Raw genomic sequence first — 17,856 nt, forward strand, 5'->3', positions numbered from 1 at the left:
ATGCAATTTGACCCATTTTGGAATGGAGGGAGTTCCTTAGTCACTCCATTTGAGACCAATTAGCCTGTTTGATTTGGGATCCTTTATCCCTCAGCGCTCTTAGCCTGTCTGTTCCAATAAATGTTGCAAAAAATCCCAGTGTCTGAAATCCCTGCATGCTTCATGGACCCTATTTCCTACCCAGTAACTGTACTCCCTTTCCTCCCCTTTCACCAACCTGAGTCAATCCCAGACTCTGGGGTTACTTTGTGCCATCTCCTTGAAATGCCCTTCAAATGTGTGCCTGTGGAGGCCATGAGGATGAGGAGGCACAAATGACTTGTAACACATTCTCCTGGCTGAGGAGCTCAGAGCAATCTCTTTTGAGGACAGCCCAGGATGTGAAAAAGCTCTCAGAGTTCAGGGTTCACTTTTAATCAACCTCCCTGGTTTGGTTTGAGATGTTGATCAAATCCTAACTGCTTCCTTTCCAACGATCTGATGGATGGTCCAGCCAGCCCATGGGTTTGGGGAGAGCTCCAGCTTTCAAACCAAGCATTAATCACAGAATTGCTGTGATTATTTGAGCTCAAAGCTTTTGTTTTACGTGTCCTTCCTGGATGTTTCCAGCCCCCTCATTGTCCCTGCAGACAAATCAGTGGTGTGGATTCAAGGCTGATAATGGAAACAAGGTCACAGGTTGTGAGAAGACATCTTCCTGCTTTAATTCATGATCTTTAGAAATTCTCCACCTTCCAAACCAGAATAGGCTGAAAGGTTTGTGAAATGAGGCTGCAACCACGGTAGGAAAATAATTTAAACCTGATATAATGTAAACTTTTGATGGAGGAAGGAGCCTGAGCACGTATTAACTCAAAGAAGACAGCTTTCCTCATTAGGTGCCCAGATGAGTTGTTAGGGGGAGAAGGGCTGGAATTGGCTCTTCCCTCCTGAGCCTCTGGGGTCGACCCTGGACTTTTAGCAAGGGGGATGTGTTTCAGAACCCAAGCCTGGACCTGGCTCTGCAGTTGGCCACTCACCCCCTCTGCACATGGCAGCCCCAACCCAGCTGGAGGAGGGGAGTTCAAAACCCAGATCTGCATTTTCCAGCCAGGGACCATCCCCAACTCTCCCAGCTTCAGAACCACAATTCCCCTTGCTTTATGGCCCTTGCCTGTTGGCTTTGGGGGAAGAAAATAATATTATGGAAAAAACCAACCAGTAACAATCCAAAAGCCAGTGATGCTCTCCCAGGAACACTCTGCCTTGCTCAGCAGGGAAGAAGAGAATTAAGCCCAGCAGAACCCACATCCTCAGCCCTTTGGGCCTCACAGCATTTCCTCCCTCTTTCTTCTGCCTTTGTTTCGGGGGTTTTATTTCAATTTTTATCACTTTGGCTCGTGCTGCCTGAGAGGCAGGGGACCTCGATGGTGTCCTTGAAGTGTTTACTCAAGAGTGGAGCACACACAAGAGGTGGATTCAAAGCTCCTGAGAGTGCCTGAAACCCCACTCCAGTTTTTTTTTTTGTGGAAGGGGGTGGCTGCAGCTGGCTCTGCAGAGCTGGGGACAGGTTGGCCTGCCAGTGACAGAGAGGTGCTGGGGGTAAAGCACATCACCTTCATCCTCCTCCTTTGTCTGGTGTGTGGAGAAGTCACAAGTTGGACTCTGCCCCTACTGTGGAAGATCTCCAGGCTCCCTGCAGTGCACAGGAGCAGAGTTCCTTGGGTTTCCTGAGCTCTGATCCCATCCCATGGAATCCAGACCTCTGTCTTGCTTGTGGTCTCCAGTGACCCAGGACAGGGAAAGCCTGTGACATGCACATTTTACAAAAATCTTTAGCACTTTAGTTATTTTTTACAGTAGGTTGCATAAAACTTTAAGATAGATCCAAACAGAGCACTACATCAGAGTTCAGCACATCCCCATTCTTGTCATCCCATCCTTGCACAATCTCTTGAAGAACTGTCCAGATTCATCCTCCTGTGCAGCACTTCTGCACACCAGGAAATCTGTTCTGCAAGGCAGCTTGATCCTGCTTTCTCCATTTTTCACCTAGGTGGTTCTTCACTGAATGTCCTCTGTTTCCTTCCTAAAGTCTTCTCCTCTGCTTCTCTTCATTGCCATCTCCCTTCCTCTTCTTTCTGCTCCTGCATCTCATGAGCTTTTCCCATGATTTTGGATTCCTTTGCTCTTCCAGAGTGGATAAGAACATTTTATATTGGCAATAAGGTAATATTTTAGAAATAAGCTTCTCACAATCAAACTAAATAAGCAGATATATATGAGTGCACGTGTTTCAACTGGACAGTGGTTTTCTGAAACATTAAAAAAAATATAAACAAATACATAAATAAGAAAGTTCAGGACATTCAAAAGCTGTGGAAACAGAACTTTCTCATGTTTCATTTTGGGAAAAGACTGAGTTTTCTTTGCTTTTCTCTTCTCCAGAAAACAATATTCAAACCAGGTACTTTTTAAATGTTTGCACAAAAAAAAACCCAACATGTCTTGTTTAAAAAAAAATTCTAATGAAAAATATCCAGTAGGTCCCAGAGGTGTGTTCATCCCATGGTCACAAATCCTTTTGATGGTGCTGAGGTTGGTTACCCTTGCTAAGGGACACAGTGAAGAAGTAACAAACATCCTTTGGCTGTTCCTTGCTTGTCCCAGCTCTCCATTCTCCTGGCACGGGGCAATGTGGTGTTTGTTTTTAGTTTCTCACCGACCCATGGAGCCTCATTTCTCACTCAGCCTGCCAGGACAATCCCAGGTTCTTGTGTGCAGATGAAATATGGCTCTGTTGGTGCAGGCTGACAGGGGCAGCTCGCAAGGAAACTCACCCATGGCATTTTGGCACCATCCTGAGCCCATTAGCTCTGCTCCTGCTGCTTCTGCTTCCTCTGGCACTCTCAGCATTGCTGTGGGATGAGGAGTGAGCCCCAGAAGAGGCACAAACCTAGGAAAGTGTCCCACCACTGCTAATGACTCCTGACACTTGGGCTTCCACACCTCCAAAGAGGTGAATGGAGTTTTCTTTGTTGTGCAGAAGAGCTCCAGCCCATGTCAGAGCAAAAGGGAACTGAATGCTGGTGATATTTGGATCCCAGGCTGGAGCTCCTCCTTGGATACCAGAGCTTAACTCCCATCTGCTCAAACAATATTTGCTTTCTTCCCACTGCAGTGTGCTGTGCCTCCAAGCCTACCTGGTATTTCAGGATTACTACTGAATGAGGGGGCAGCCGTGAAAAGGAAGAGAAGAAAGGAAAAGGGGGAAAAGAACATGAAATGTGTTTCACGATTTTATTGAATTTCTAGGTTTTGTTAGGCTTTCAGGTGCAGTTGTCTCACTTTGCTGGAAATTTTTCTGTAAGATGGGCAAGGAATGTAACCTTGAAAGAAGAAAACCTGAGAGGTTTGAATAATCACGTCCTGCCAATGACTAGTGCCCCAAACCTGATCATCAAATCAGTGTCACAGGATGGTTTGGGCAGCAAGGGACCTCAAAGATCGTCTTGTTCCAATATCCTAACATAGGCAGAGACACCTTCCACTAGATCAGGTTGCTCCAAGCCTTGCCCAACCTGGCCCTGAACACTTCCAGGGATGGGGTAGCCACTGGGCAACTCATACCAGTGTCCCACCAGCCTTGGGGTGAAGAACTTCCTCCCAACACCCAATATAAATCTACCCTCTTTTCGTTTCAACCCATTCCCACTTCTCCCATCACTATTGCCTCTCTAGTTCCCAGTATCAGGACCTGTAATATTTCCCCATCCCAACAGTGAAAAATATTTGCTGTTTGCAGAGCAAACTTCCATCCCTGAGGTAAGAAGCACATCTTAACACCAGGGCTGGGAAACATTTGTCAGCAATGCCTCTTTTAAATAGAAATCAGTATGCTGCAGCAAATGCTGCAACCATCTTGCTGAAAAACAAAATGATTAATGACACTAATATGTAATAATTAAACAATACTCATGGAAATGGATTGTGGGCTGCTCTTTACTTGGGTAGGGTACTGCCCAGTTGGATCAATGGGATATTCTTTAGAGATGCAGCAAGCTACAGGGAGGTCCTGGTCTTTGAACAAGGCTGTGACTCTTTTGTAACAACAAAACATCACAAAAGTAATCACATCTGAGCAAGAGCTCCAGTTTTCTGGTCAGAAAAACTAAAAATCCAGAGCACCGATGGTCCAATTTCCACAGCCACCGTGCATCAGCTTGACTCTGCTCCCACTGTAACACTGGTGTTAGGAAGAACAGCCAGAGCTTCTGAAAATCCCCTCTCTCAGATTTATTTCAGACTTTTTTTTTTTTTACAGCATTTATTACATGCTGCAAAATGCTGCTTCAACTCTTATATCAGTCTAAACTTCAGCCTTCTTCAGAAATGGCTTTGTTCTCCATTCAAGCTGTGTCTCCCAACCACTGGAAACATGGAAGCAAAGTGGTCTTTGGTCATGCCTGCTCAGATTTTGGCTCAGAGCAGATCCCTTGCTCCACCACGAGGCCCCAGCAATGTCAGCCAGCTCACCCTGCCTGCCTTCCTGATCTCACTTGCTGCTGCTTTCCGTGGGGCCAGGATTTCACACACTGCATTTAAGCTACCACCGAGTCCAGGTGTCCTCTCAGTGTCAGACCAAAGCCCTCCTGAAGAAGACACAAGCTAAGGAAACTCAGAAATCTCAGCCTTTGCAAAACCAGCGGAGGAATTTTCCCTTAGCAACAAACCCCTCAGCATCTTTTGTTTTGGAAAGTATGAAAATGTTTCCATATATTTTTTCCAACACGCAGCCCTCGAGAGTCTCGTGTTGCTCTGATGCTGAGAAATCCCTCTGCTTGCCCCAGAAAAAGAAGAAAAATTAAAAAGGATGGCCCGTGGAGGGTCTGAAAGATGGCAGCATCCTCAAGCATCCCTAAGCCTTGTTATCCCTGTTTTCATCCCAGGTTCCCAGGGCTTTGTGCCAGCTTGTTGGGGGTCTGGCATCTCTGGGGGTTTTGTCTGGATTCTAGGGCAATGCTCCCGAGTTTCTGTGGGCTTCCTGTCCCACAGCAGGGCTGAGCACACACAGGGGCCCCAAGGGCTGGAAAACACGGCAAACGCCTGGCAGGAGCTCGAGGCTGGGCTCACCAAAACAGAGCCACTCTCGAGGGTGTCAGCAGGGACAAAGGATGACTTCCTTCAGTGAGGAAAGATTTCCATTACCCACATCCCAGACTGTCCCAACACAGAGTCAACAGGGTGTGCTGGCAGAGGGGGAAAAGTCCTCTGTGCAGCCCAGCAGCCACACCACCAGAGCTCGAGGCTCAGGACCCTGCCCCAGGGCTTCTCTGGGCAGACTGGCACCTTTGCCAAGCATCCTACTGCCTGCCCAAGCCCTGGGGTCAGCTGTTGTTGTTGTGGCTCCCTCCCTGCCCCTCTGCAGGGATGCTGCTCCTGGGAAAGGAGTCACACCTTGCAGAGAGGCTGAGGAGCCCTCCGGACGTGCTGGGTGTTGGCTCAGAAGGAAGGAGATGTGTGTGCTGCCAACGCCAAATTTTCCTTATGCAGGGGCTGTGCTGGGGCAGTGCTGACCCCAGGGAGCAGAGGGTGCCCAGCCCATCCAGCCCACAATGGAACAGCTTTTTCTGATAGCTAGAGAGGCTACCTAGAACAGAGGCTAGGTAGAGTTAAAAAGGAATTAAGTAGGAATTCATTAAAAATACCTGTATCCTTCAAAGGATTCGCCTTGGGCAGAAAAAGAGCCCGGCCACGGCTCCATCCAAGGTGGACCCTGAGTCAGGAGATTTCACACTTTTATAAGTTTTGGTGCATTTCCATCTTGGGGTTCATTGTCCAATCCCAGCTCCAGGTTCTGCAGTCCCATCCTCCCAGATTCTCTCCTCAATTCGCTGTTGTTTGCACTTTTTGGGGCTGAAGCTGCAGCGGTGTCCTTGGTTGTGGGGCTGGCAAAGGATTGTTTTGTGTGCCTGAGCTGTGAGGAGAACTTGTAACACTTTGTATGAAGTGCAGAGTCACACCCCAATGCAGTGCAGAATCTGGAAAATATGAAAGCTAAAACTTCAGGCATCATTTTCATTTCCTTCCCCAGCTTTTCCCCACCTCCCTGCCAGCCTGTGCTTGCACATGAAGAGCAGGGCTGGCAGGTGGGTCCCCATCACCAGCAGGGCCAGACTCCCAGTTTGAGCTCATCACAGAGGGGCCTCAGGCTCCCCCAAGAACCAGGAGTGCATGTGGGCAGCAGCCACCCCATAGAGAAGGGAGTTTGCTTCCCCAAACCCATGGCGATCCCATAACCAAAAGTGACGGGCCAGGAACCCCTCCAGGCATCTCGGGTGGGTTTTTAATGCAACACTCAGGCAGAATTCTTGTTCCAGGTTTTGCTTTGAATTGATTTCTTAAGCACACAGGCATCCAAGCCTGGGCCTCCAGCTTCCTGGTCTGTGCAAGAGCTCTTTTGCCTGTGAAGCCCCAAAGTCCATGTCACAGCTCTTCTGCACCGTACGTGGGCTCTGCGCGACGCCTGGCAGACAGAAATGGCACAAAAAGTGTTGATAGATCATCTGTGGAAGGCCTGGACTCCAGCCAAGACAGATAAAAATAAAAGAAATTAAAATAGTTTTGTGTGTGTGTTTTATGAAGGGAACATTTATATTTTTAAACTAGGAGTAATTGTATTCTGTATCTGAAATGGCATCTGAAAGTGATTTAGTGGAACAATGTGGTTTCTGATTGGTGCTTGAACTAGTTCCAAAACATTTTTTATAATAAGCATCATAAAGATCCCAATTATCTGATCCTTTTCCCTAACATGGTCAGAGAGGATGTTTCCAAAGAAACGGTTTTGGGTTGTTTTTTTGGTTTTTTTTTCATTTGTGACACTGATCCTGCAAACATTTACACACACTCTTAATCCTGTGAGTAGTCCCAGAGAAATGAACCAAGGCAGCTCTCAGCAGCAAAGCTAATCACAAAGTAAACTACTAATGTTCAGATTTGCTAATCAAGGCAATCCTTAGCCTTTCAGGGAAAGGTCTGCTTGTTATTCTGAGAGCTGTTCAGGATGCATTTACGATCCAATAAAGGAGGCCCCAGCATTACCAAAATAATTACTTACTCAAACAAGCCTGTAAAACTCAAGGACTGCCCCAAATAAAAGGAGGCTTCCCACCCCCCCAATTCAGTTTAATAACATAAATCTAGTGAAATGCATCTTGCTGCCATAAAATCAGTTCTACATGCCTTAGAAACCATTGATTTACTAAGTGGGCAGGGAGGTCAGATCCTGCAAGGGACTCGGAGAGCTGAACAGATGGAGAGAAGTTTTAAATCTGAAAGTTTTGTCCACCCACAGAAATGGAGAGCAGTTCATATCTTGTAATTTCACTCTCCAAAATGAGACAAAGCATAAAAGCAACGCTGGAGATTAAATGGAGCCGTTTTGATGACTGCTCAGTAAAGGGGATAAATAACAACCCCAAAACCCCACTCTACCTTTTTAGAAACACCTCTTCCACTTTTCCCCTTGCAAAAAAAAAAAAAAAAAAAAAAAAAGGCCCTTCTTTCCTCAACTTCCTGGCTTTGGCTGGGTCCTTCCTGCCACATGCCATCCTGGATGTCAGGTTTCTGTTCTCCTTTCAAACACCACCTCAGTTTTCCTCTGCTTTGAGCAGCTTGGGGTTTAATGTGCTGCAGAGGACAGCTGGGTGCCACCCTAACAGCACATGTGGTAGCCAAGCTGCAGAGGTTCTTGTGTCAAAAAGGGTTCTTCTGTGTGTGACATCACCCTCAGGGTCATCTTTCTCCACCTAGTTCTTGCCTGGTAGAAGGAAACTCTCTTCTGTGTAACAAAAAAGAAATAGCCAAGCAGAGAGCAAGGGAAATTGCTAGACAGTTGTCCTCATTCAGACTAGCTATAATTTGGGGAGGTGTGAGGGATTAAGCAGCTTGTTCAGCCTCACACAGCAGGGCAGCAGAGCTCCAGCAGCAGAGTTGCATTTGTAGTCAGGAGGAATAGGAAAACAGCTTTTAAAAAATGCCTGCTGGCTGCTTGTGGCTATGGGCTGATAGAGACCATAAACCACTCCTCACAATGCTGCTCCATGCTCTTTGCAAGCTGACTGTGGTTTTGCAGTGCTCCAGCCCTACCCCACACCCACCTCACCTATAAAGTGCAGCCAGGAGCTGCTCCACCTGTGCAGCCCCCAGCAGTGTGCAAGGATAATTAGCCTGGGTGTTTGGGTGGACCTGGAAGTGTCACCCAAGTGCAGCAGCCACCTCGCTGTCGGGTGCCCGACGTGGTGGCTTGGATCATGTTCTGATGATGTGTGAACACAGAGGTGGCCAAAAATAAATAATGGAAGACGCCTTACTCCCCTGAGCCCCGAGGCTCTCTTGCCAAGAAATATTCTCCCTTCTCGCTGCCTCTTTTTGTGGTGGTTTTCCTGAGACTGAAAAAGCTCCTCCGCTGCAGAAGATGCAAAAAAATTCCTGCTGACCTCAGCACTGAGTTTCATCTTTTTGAAGCTTTGTTGCGCCTCTAAGATAATTTATGAGGTGTCAGGATTTTCCGACCACAAACGTCTTGGACAAAAACCGTTTTTACACTACAGATGCCATGAAAAAGAAGCAATTTCAGTCTGTTTTTTCTACAGCACTGTCTGTGTCCACAATGAAGCACGGGTTCAGAGCTCCTGGAGATTATTTGTGTAAGAGTTGTCCGGGCCAGAGCTCCACTGAGACTCAGGCTGGGTCTGATTCCCCACCTTTGCCTCATTGCCCTGATCTTCTCTGTTGGGAGGGGAACTCCCATTTCCTGGTGCTGTGCCACGAAAACACGAGCTTGCCAAGTTATTCTCTGTATGTGTGTTTGTGTGTGTACGCCTCGAACAAGCCAGAAGCACCAGAAGGAAGAAAAAAAAAAAAAAAAGGACCCATTAACAAACCACATTTTTCAACATCCACCAGCATCCCCAGATTTCTCATCCGCGCGCTTCTCTTCCCCCTGGCTTTAAGTCCTCGAGGGGAAAGAGGAAACCAAGGGAAAAACACACGGGGCCAGCTCTAATCCAGCGTGCACCTCAGTCTCCATGAAAGTGTTCTTGGGACGACAGCAGTATTTCCCTTGGCTGGGATGCCCAGCCTCCTGGCTCCTCTCGAGCTGCAGAGCTGTAGACATTCCGCTGAGTCGTTTGCAGCCCTGCCTGCCAGGAAAACCCAATGTCTCCGTGGAGAAATCTCAGCGGAGGAGTTTGATACTCAGCCGGGGGATGGAAAAGAAGGGAGTTTGTGCCTCCCTGAGACTAATCCCTTCCCTTAAAATACAAAAAAAAAAAAAAAGAAAAAAGGTTAAAGCAAGAAGGGAAAAAAAGAGAAAACTGATCATATTCGTGCAGACATGCCAGTAGTGCTGGTGTGGGGTGTATTGCTTTGTGGCAGTCATGGGGACTCGGGCCAAGTGTCTGTTTAGGTCAGTGGGAGTCTATCAGCTTTGGATCAGGCCTACGTTTGGATCTGGAGCTGAACTTCCAAAAGTCTGGGCATGTTTGCATCTTCTGGTGAGGGGGAGCTTGGTTTGGCCTGATTTTGAGATAGGAACCAGCTGCAAATGTGGGCCTCCAAACATGTTCTAGGAAAGAGGTTATAAAAGAGCTCCTTCTTGCTCAATGCATTTATTCCCCATGGGCCAGATTCTGACATCTTCATTAACACTGAGCAGAACCTCCCTCCAAGAGCAGTTATATTGACTTGAATGGAGTTATTCAAGGAGTCAGCAAGTACCTCATGTCAGCAAGGGCAGCACCACCTAAGGCTCACAGCTGCTTGCTCCATTGACATCAACGAGTTTTTTCTCCTATTTGCACACTCTGCTGCAGACAAAGCACGTCGGGTTCCCTTCCTCCTGGCACCTCCCCAACAAAATGCTGATTGCAGATTCTTCCTCGGTGCTAGTGTGATAAGAAGCAAAAAGTACAGGAGCTCAGCTTACAGCTCCAACAGCTACAAAAATCCTCCTGTGATAAAAGGAAGCTGTGATGAGAAGGTCAGAGTTCCTTCCTGAGCATTGCTCTAAACACTTTTTGTCTGCTTTTCCTCCTGGCTTTGAACTGGGCACTTAAGCTACTGGGCAGCTGAACAAATCCCACATTTAGATTTAGACAATCAGGTGTACCTGATTCCCATGACTTGGAAGCTCTGCTCCTAACTCACATTCAGTCTTTTGAAAATCTCACTCACAACACCCAACACCTGCTCATTCCATTCATGCCCTTCCAGCACAGTGACCAGCTCAGAAATCCATGTTTTCTCTACTGAAAAGGAGGGGAAGAAACTTCACCCATACAATAGTTGGGTTTCCTCACCATTAGCAGCAGTTGGCATGATTTTGAACTCATTCTGTATAAAACTCCTCCTCTCCTGCCATTTCATCTCAGATTTATCCTATGCAGTGCTCTCAGTTATTACAGCAGGTATCCAAGTCTTTTCCAGCAGGCACTTCAGGACTTTATGTGGGCAGCAAATTCACTGAATCTCTGATCTGCCTCAGAAAACTGATCTGACATCATAACAAGAGTAAGTGTTTGTTGTTTGTTAAGAAAGACCTTCTGGAATACTTTAAGAAGAGGACAACCACGGTTCTTTTGGCTTCTATTCTGAATGGACTGATGAGCAGAGAGTTGCCAGTCCATGCAAACAGTTACAAGTGCATGGAATAACATGGTCTAAAAGAGAACAGCTGAGTTCTGGAAAAGTGCTGGCAGCAAAACTGGAATTATTGGTCATTTATAGGTTGGGAGGGAACAAAGTGGCAGGACAGGGAAATTGGTGGAATAGTCTGCACACATTTCACACGCAAGAATGAATTTTATAGGAGCAAAATGCCTTCAGGGGATGGGTCCTGCTTAAGACTTGAGACCTGTGCCCACTTTAAGGGATATAGAGGAATGGGATTCTGGTGTTAAGTCCTGGCCTGATGCTCCCAGAGCCCAAAGGCTTTGCAATGCAAGGCCTGAGTGAGATGGAGACTGATAGATGTAAGCACAGGAGGTACTGGAGCACTTTCTGGAGAGGGGGAGCAGGTTGAGCTGTTTTGTAAGATACAGCTAATGAAAGACCATTGCTGCCCCAAGGAGAATGTATTATTTATGCATTACAATTGCAGCCACAAAGGCATAAACAAAGCAACTCGCACAAAACCAGACAAAGGAGGTTGCTGCAGAGTCAGCAGTTCCAACTCAGGTTTCCTGTGTCCCAAACTAGGACTTTAATCATCTTCCTTCTCTGAGAGAGACATGAGTATCAGAGAACACAGTGAGTCTCCACATTTTTCCAGCCCAAGACAGCACTGTGTCCATTGTTGGGACTAGCCCCCCTAGGAGGAATTATTTCTATTCAGTTTGTGTGTGTCACAGCCAGATAATGCACTGGGTGGTATTTCCCTCTCTTCCCCCAATCTTTCTCTTTTATGACCACATGACTTCACCCCCTCGTGTGAGTGACAGTACCCATTAGACTAGACTCTGATGCAAAACAGCTGTGTGCAGAGAAGGGGAGGAAGGGAGTGGGGAACAGCAATTTAGAAAACAATTAAGAACATCAATTCCAATTCATTTGCTTGGCCAGGATAAGTAATTTCTAAGAGGTAACTTGATCTGTAGCGACGGAGATTAAAGGCGCACTCCATTATCTCTAGTTTACAGTCTGGAGGAATTTGTTTTAACTGGTTACCAAGGAGGCTGCATGGAAAAAAAATGGGGAAAAAAAAAAAAGAACCTTTGCCTAAAAATGTCTAAAAATTCCTCCTGATTTCTTTTAAAGAGCTCACATGGATTTATTAACTCTCTGGAAGTATGGTTGCTTTGTGTGGCAAGAGGAACGGTTCAGCTTTTGGAGACAGAATCCCTACCTGCAAGAACTAGCAGGTATCAAAACCAATTATGCCAGTTCTAAACAGCAGTTCAGATTTTGGTGTTGAGATAGACCAGAAACATGAGCCATGGGGTACAGAAGCAGATGCAGCAGAGGCAGCAGAGGATCTGGAGGAGAACACAGCAAGCTGAGCATCAGGCAGCCTGGCTCTGACACTGCTGCACTCTCTGCTGTGAAAGCTGATTCCCTGCACTGCCTTACCACCTGAAAAAGAGGTAATTAGCTGTGAAAAAAAAGGGGCTGAAATTTTTGGACACCTCTCAGATGTGCTGTGAGACTCCACCATTAAATACCTCAATGTCCCTTTGAACACTGGGACTGATCTTGCCAAAGCAAGAGCTTGTGACCTAAGAGCACAAAGTGTTCTGTGTTCAGTCTTGTGCATGGGATGGCACCAAAAAGGGAGTGTGTGATGGGAGAGCCACTGAGTCTCTGCCATGGAAACTCCACACTCTGGAGCTCTCCCTTTCCATCCTTCTCAGCCCTCAACACTTTTCCACAACCCTGTGTCTGGTTTTGCCCCAACTCCTGTGGACCTTGAGCCTTCACTCTTGTTTGGCAAAATACAGTGCTGTAAAGAAACCGAGATGCCTTGCAACTCCAGACCATCAAAATGCTGCTCAGACCATTGGAGTTACCTTTTGGGAAGCCTTGGAACTGGTGCTGGGTATTTCTTCCAGGAACCCAGAAATGACAGCCCTTGTCCTTGCAGGAACATAGAGGCCACAATGTGTCTCTGGATCTGATGTGAGGAGCTCATGGCTGGGGTAAAAGCACACGTGGAAAATACCAACCCTGAGCTGGCTCAAAGTTCAGAGCTGGCCTTGGATCTGCATTTTCCTGGCTGGACGCAGACTTCTCCCTCTCCTTTGTTTGTCTTAGGGACAAATGGCACCGCTGGCATCATGAGAGGGCCAGCCTGCACTTTATACAGCTGCATCCCTGTTAGCTACCTAAGGCTCTGGGGTGATGTAACCACCTCAGTGCAAATGGGAGCTGAAGAATGTGATGTGACAAATTTTCCCGGACCACCAAATAAATTAAAAAGCAGGCTCCCAGCCCAGAAAGGTTACCCTTCCAAATAAACATGTCCCAGTCTCCCTGCCTCACACACACTCACCTCCTTGCAGCCCAGGAAGCTGAGCTGCTCAGACTCCATTACAGACCCAGAATGAACAGGTTCTTCCAGCCACTCGGCATCTCCCACACCGTAATTGCTTTGGTATGGGCATCTGAGAACAAGACACAACTGTATATACAAGAAATATTCCCTCTGCATAAACTTCTCAGTAGACTTACTTTTGTCTTGTTGCCAGGAAATGTATTTGGAGCCTCTTGCTAACCTCACATTTCTTTGATTAGAGGGGCATGGCCAGTTTGTTCCAATAGTTACAGGGGGGAAAAGGAATGAGAAACTAGAAAGCCCTCTTGAAGCACATCAGCTTTGCAGCAGAACACGAGAGCACCCCATTCCACCACCCTTCTTGTGACAGCTGTACTTCTAAAGGAACAGTTAAATTGAAAGGAAAGGAATGAGGGGAACCCATCTCACAGACTCCCTTCTCCAGAACAGGGAATGTCACTGTAGGTGAGTTAGAGCCTGAGATCATTTATGCAGCACAGTGCAGTGAGCTCCAGGCTGAAAGAGGAGCTGCTCCACAACCAACGGGGACAAGTGATGGGAGGAATCAGCAAATGGTCAAAACTGCTTGGGGGGGGGGGGGTGAGGCAGGAATATCAGAAAGTAAAAATTTAGCCAGCCAAATTGAAGTGTGGCCAGGAAACGTGAGTTAACACCTTCCATCTGCCAAACACAGAACACTGCTAGGTCTGTGTGACAGTGAATAGCCAGTTTGGCCTCACAAACTGCTTAAAGACCTGCAGGGTGGGAGATGCACATTCTGTGCCCAATTCAGGTCAGAATTATTTTGAAGCATGAGACAGGCACTTGGCTTCCCTTGGTCCCAGCTCTGTGCACAGCTCCTGGGTGAGGACTGGCCTCCCTCCTGAGGCTCAGCAGTTTGTTCAGTGCCTGGCTCTCCTGAGAGGCAAGGTGACCAAGTCAGTGCAAAGCACTGTATTTTTGTCCTGCAGCAGTCATCCTCCTCAGAGTCACACTCATTAAGAGGAGCAGCCATCATAACCCACACTCCTTTGATGGAAGTGGGGAGATTGCCAGAGGGAGGATTAGCTGATGGATGTCTTGAGCTGCAAGGGTGTCTCAGATGGATTTGTGCAGGATTTTCACCTCAGCTGTCCTGGCTGGAGCTCCTGTCCTACCATACCAAGACCCTCTCCTTGCAGTGCAAGGCTGTGGCCAAGGGCTGGTCCTGTGCTCTCATTTCAGCTCCTTTGGGAATGAAACCTGTGTAGTGTGCCCATGAAAACCCAGCCCTAGCCTGTGAAAAACGGATCTGTGGTACACATAAGGAAGGAGCAGCTTTGTTTGGAGGCAGGATTGATTCAGGAGGGACTCCCAGCTTGGCTGATCTGATCTGATCTTGATCTGATGCTCTGGGCCATCATTTTCTCTTCCACAATAAGGATTCCTTTTGCTTCTCTCTGCACTGCACCTTTGAGACCCATGTATGAAATCACTGTAAGCTACTTTGTGCTTTTAGGCCTAGCCTTAAGTAACGACATTTAGAAGGCACAGTTCCCAAACATATTCCTAGACTATGTGATAGACAGGAATTTTCTCACTATTCTCCAGGTAAAAGGAGTAGCACAGTCTTGTTTTCCACATTTGTGACACTGCCTCTTCCTCCACCTTGTCTTGATCTTTGTTTTCTGCCACTGTGCTCGTATGGATACATCAGGCTACTTGTGTGCACTCAGAGTTATGGGACAGAAAGGAAGGACAGTCTAAAAAGGCCAGCTGGATCCACTCCTGTTACATGAGAATTTTCATTTTGAAAGAACAATTTTCTATCCTCCACCATGGAATTAAGCCTTGAAGGGTGTTAACTACAAACACAAGACAATAATTTTTAATAATGTTGTTATGCGAAAGCCATTATTATCATAGGGTGTAAAAGATCTAGGGTTAGGGTCCTTTCCCACCACCATATTTGCAATTCACACGTGGCATGAGCCCACTTTTTCTTTCTGACTCCTAATGCCAGGGGATAGATGCTGTTATGTTCACTTTATTCCTCTGACTGCCCAGCAAGAGGCAAAGCAGGAGGGGAGTGAGGTATTCTCTGTGCTGTGTGCTGCCAGCTGCCCCAGAGCTTCTTCATTCCACAGGATTGCAAACCCACCCATGGGTGGGTATCCATTCTTTTGTCACAGCACCCAGTGGAGCAGGGTATAAGAGTGCTTGTAATGTTATTATCAAGAGGTTCCCTTGGGTTGTTTTTAGCAGAAATGTGAGTTGCTTGTTTTCCAGCAGAAGATCAGGTCCAAAAACAACACCAAACCAAAAGGGTTTTTTGAGAGCAGGGGCTCTGTTTACCATGTTAGTTTCAGGGAAAGTTATTTGGGAGGAGGGAGGAAGTAGTTAAATCCTTGTTTACTGTATTGGAAACTCAAATCCCCTTGGTTTACACAAATAAAAGAGAAAATGCCTCAGTGGCATGAGCACATGGCTTACTAAGGAGGGCTGGGTTTGTTCCCTGCCCTAACTCATACAGATTTCTGAGGCCCCTCTTCCCTCAAGATGAGATTCAACTCATCTTGCATTTCATCCCAGCTGAAGCCCAAACCACCCATCAGCAGTGAAAGACAGAATATTCCTAATGTCAGGTTTGTCCAATAGCACTGGATGTACTTGCAGAGGAGCTGGCTTTGCTTCCCTGATTGTTAGGCAGCTGGAATACCCCATTGGACTAAACAGCTGAATTAGCACAAGAAGAATGTACTCTGATTTTTGGGCTCCCCATACATGCAATGAAGCCACTTAGTCCTCCCCTACCTGACAGTGGGGTGGAAAATATCCTAATCATTACATCCTGCTCTAATGCTGAAATGCTAAAGGCCACAGAAGCCTGGCTGTAAGGGGATGTGTTTACCTGAGAAGGTAGTGGTGCAAAGTAATCCACTTCCAAAGGTTCCTAAATCCTTTCTGTTTGGTACATGCACCTGTCCTGGCTGTTGTGCTGCTGATTTGGATCTCCTTGGTGCTCCATGCCATCTTTTGTGAGGTGGTATTTCTCTCCTGGCTGTAGATTGCAGTCTGTTGGGGGAGGCAGGATGAAGCTGCCTGTGCTGAAAGAGCCCAGAAAAAGAGGAAATGAGCTCCTGATCCCAGCTGTGTTAGGGCCAAGGCCAGGTTTGCTCTGCCTGTGGAAATCAGAATTGCTTCATGTTGCAAACTGGAGGTGTTATCAGACATCAGCTCGAGGAGAACAGAGCCACAGGGGCTGAACCCTACCTGGGCAGTGAAATGATTTGGTGTAGGGTGAGAAAGCTCTCGTTGCTCAGGGTCCCTATATGCAGACATTTAGGGGTGAAATCAGGCAGGGAGCACACAGAAAGCAGAGGGACTCTGCAGACACCATCCAACAGGAGCCTCCTTGCCCTTGGTGAGTGGTCAGGGCTGCCTCAGATCAAGGCAAATATGGTTCCTGTGGGAACTCTAATGTTTTACTGGATCACTAGTTTCCCTTGATGAGTGCTGCTTCAGAGACTCAGTTGCCTGGATCCCAGTGGGGATTTTGTTGATGGGGGTTTATTGACTTCTTGTTACCTTGAAGTTCCTGCAGTGGCAGGAGTAAGAGGTAACTCCTGGAGCCTGTTTATTTTACAGGTTGGATTTTTAAGAGTTTGCCAATGGTACCCCAATTTTAGGGGAAGTCACTTGTTTATTTAGCAGTGCACTCACATACTGATCCATAAATAAAACTAGAGTGTTATTTAATAAGACCCAGCAGAAGGTCAGCCCTGGTTCATTGGTAAACTGATCAATCCAGAGGGCAAAAAGCACCTCTCAGGAAACTCATGGTATCTGTCTGAGGGAGGTACCAGCCAAATAACAATGTGATTTGCACCCCACTGAGTTTTCAGAAGTTTCTGTGCCCATACCTTCTGACAGGAAAATGCAAAAAGGTCCAAGATGGAGTAATTTCCAACAACCTTTACTTCAAACCTCTGGAGAGGCTTTCAGAGTTGTAAGATTTTTACAGCCAGGGCTGCAGATCCAAGTTTGCATCTGTGGGAGAAGGAACAGACTTGAGTGCACTGAAGTCTCACAGCAGGGCCCATGAATTTCCATCCACTGGAGCTGAAATTCACCCCACCTCTCTCAGACACCAAAGAATTACTTGTCTGGACCTAAGACAGTGCCCTGGGCTTCTTCTACAGTTGTGTGCATGGGATAACCTTGGGAGAACCATCACAGGAGGGAAGCAGCTTTCTGGGAGGAGCTGACCTCTCTCCAGTGACAATTTTGGGAAGCCTTAACCCCAGATGAGATTCTCTTTGATGTCCAAATGAGGTGAGAAGCACCTGGTGTGCCCTGTGAGCATGTGCAGCCATGGAGAAGGCAGCCACGAGGTGTGTCCCACATTACAAAATCCTCACATGACTGAGAGGCTTAAGACACAAGCAGCATTAGTTCCAAGAGGCTGGGACAGATCTGAGTGGGTTTTACCAGTGAGACATGTCAGATGTCACCCATGGAGTGCTGGGATGGGGCCAGGTTGAGCAGATGACATCCAGGGCTGATCCAACAACAGTTCCCTTGGCAGACAGGGAATTCCTTTGAGTGGCTGGGGACCCAGATCTCACAGCAGTCCCTGCTCCACTGCAGCAGATGCCTCGTGAGAAGCTGGCAAGAAACACATCTTGCCAGGAGCACAGGTCACCTTGGCCAGTACAAGCTGCATATATCCTACAGAGAGCTGTGTGCACAGGTGAAACTCTTACCATGTGTGTGCACACAGAGGGGAACAACCCAAGGAAAGATTTTGAACCTAGATCTCTGATTTTTGACTTGATGAGGGA

General features: G+C 47.1%; 1 protein-coding gene across 1 annotated transcript in view; it reads right to left on the minus strand.

Annotated features, from left to right (window-relative positions):
- Positions 1–16,040, minus strand: part of LOC148222875 (uncharacterized) — a 52,425-nt gene extending 36,385 nt beyond the window's left edge. The window contains 2 exon segments of the mRNA XM_088170383.1: positions 13,025–13,142; positions 15,994–16,040. Coding sequence (XP_088026509.1) covers positions 13,025–13,142; positions 15,994–16,040 — 165 coding nt within the window.
- Between the last annotated feature and the right edge of the window lie 1,816 nt (positions 16,041–17,856).

This window comes from Sturnus vulgaris, chromosome 9 (assembly GCF_052056855.1).
Source record: "Sturnus vulgaris isolate bStuVul1 chromosome 9, bStuVul1.hap1, whole genome shotgun sequence".
In the NCBI taxonomy this organism is placed as follows: domain Eukaryota; kingdom Metazoa; phylum Chordata; class Aves; order Passeriformes; family Sturnidae; genus Sturnus; species Sturnus vulgaris.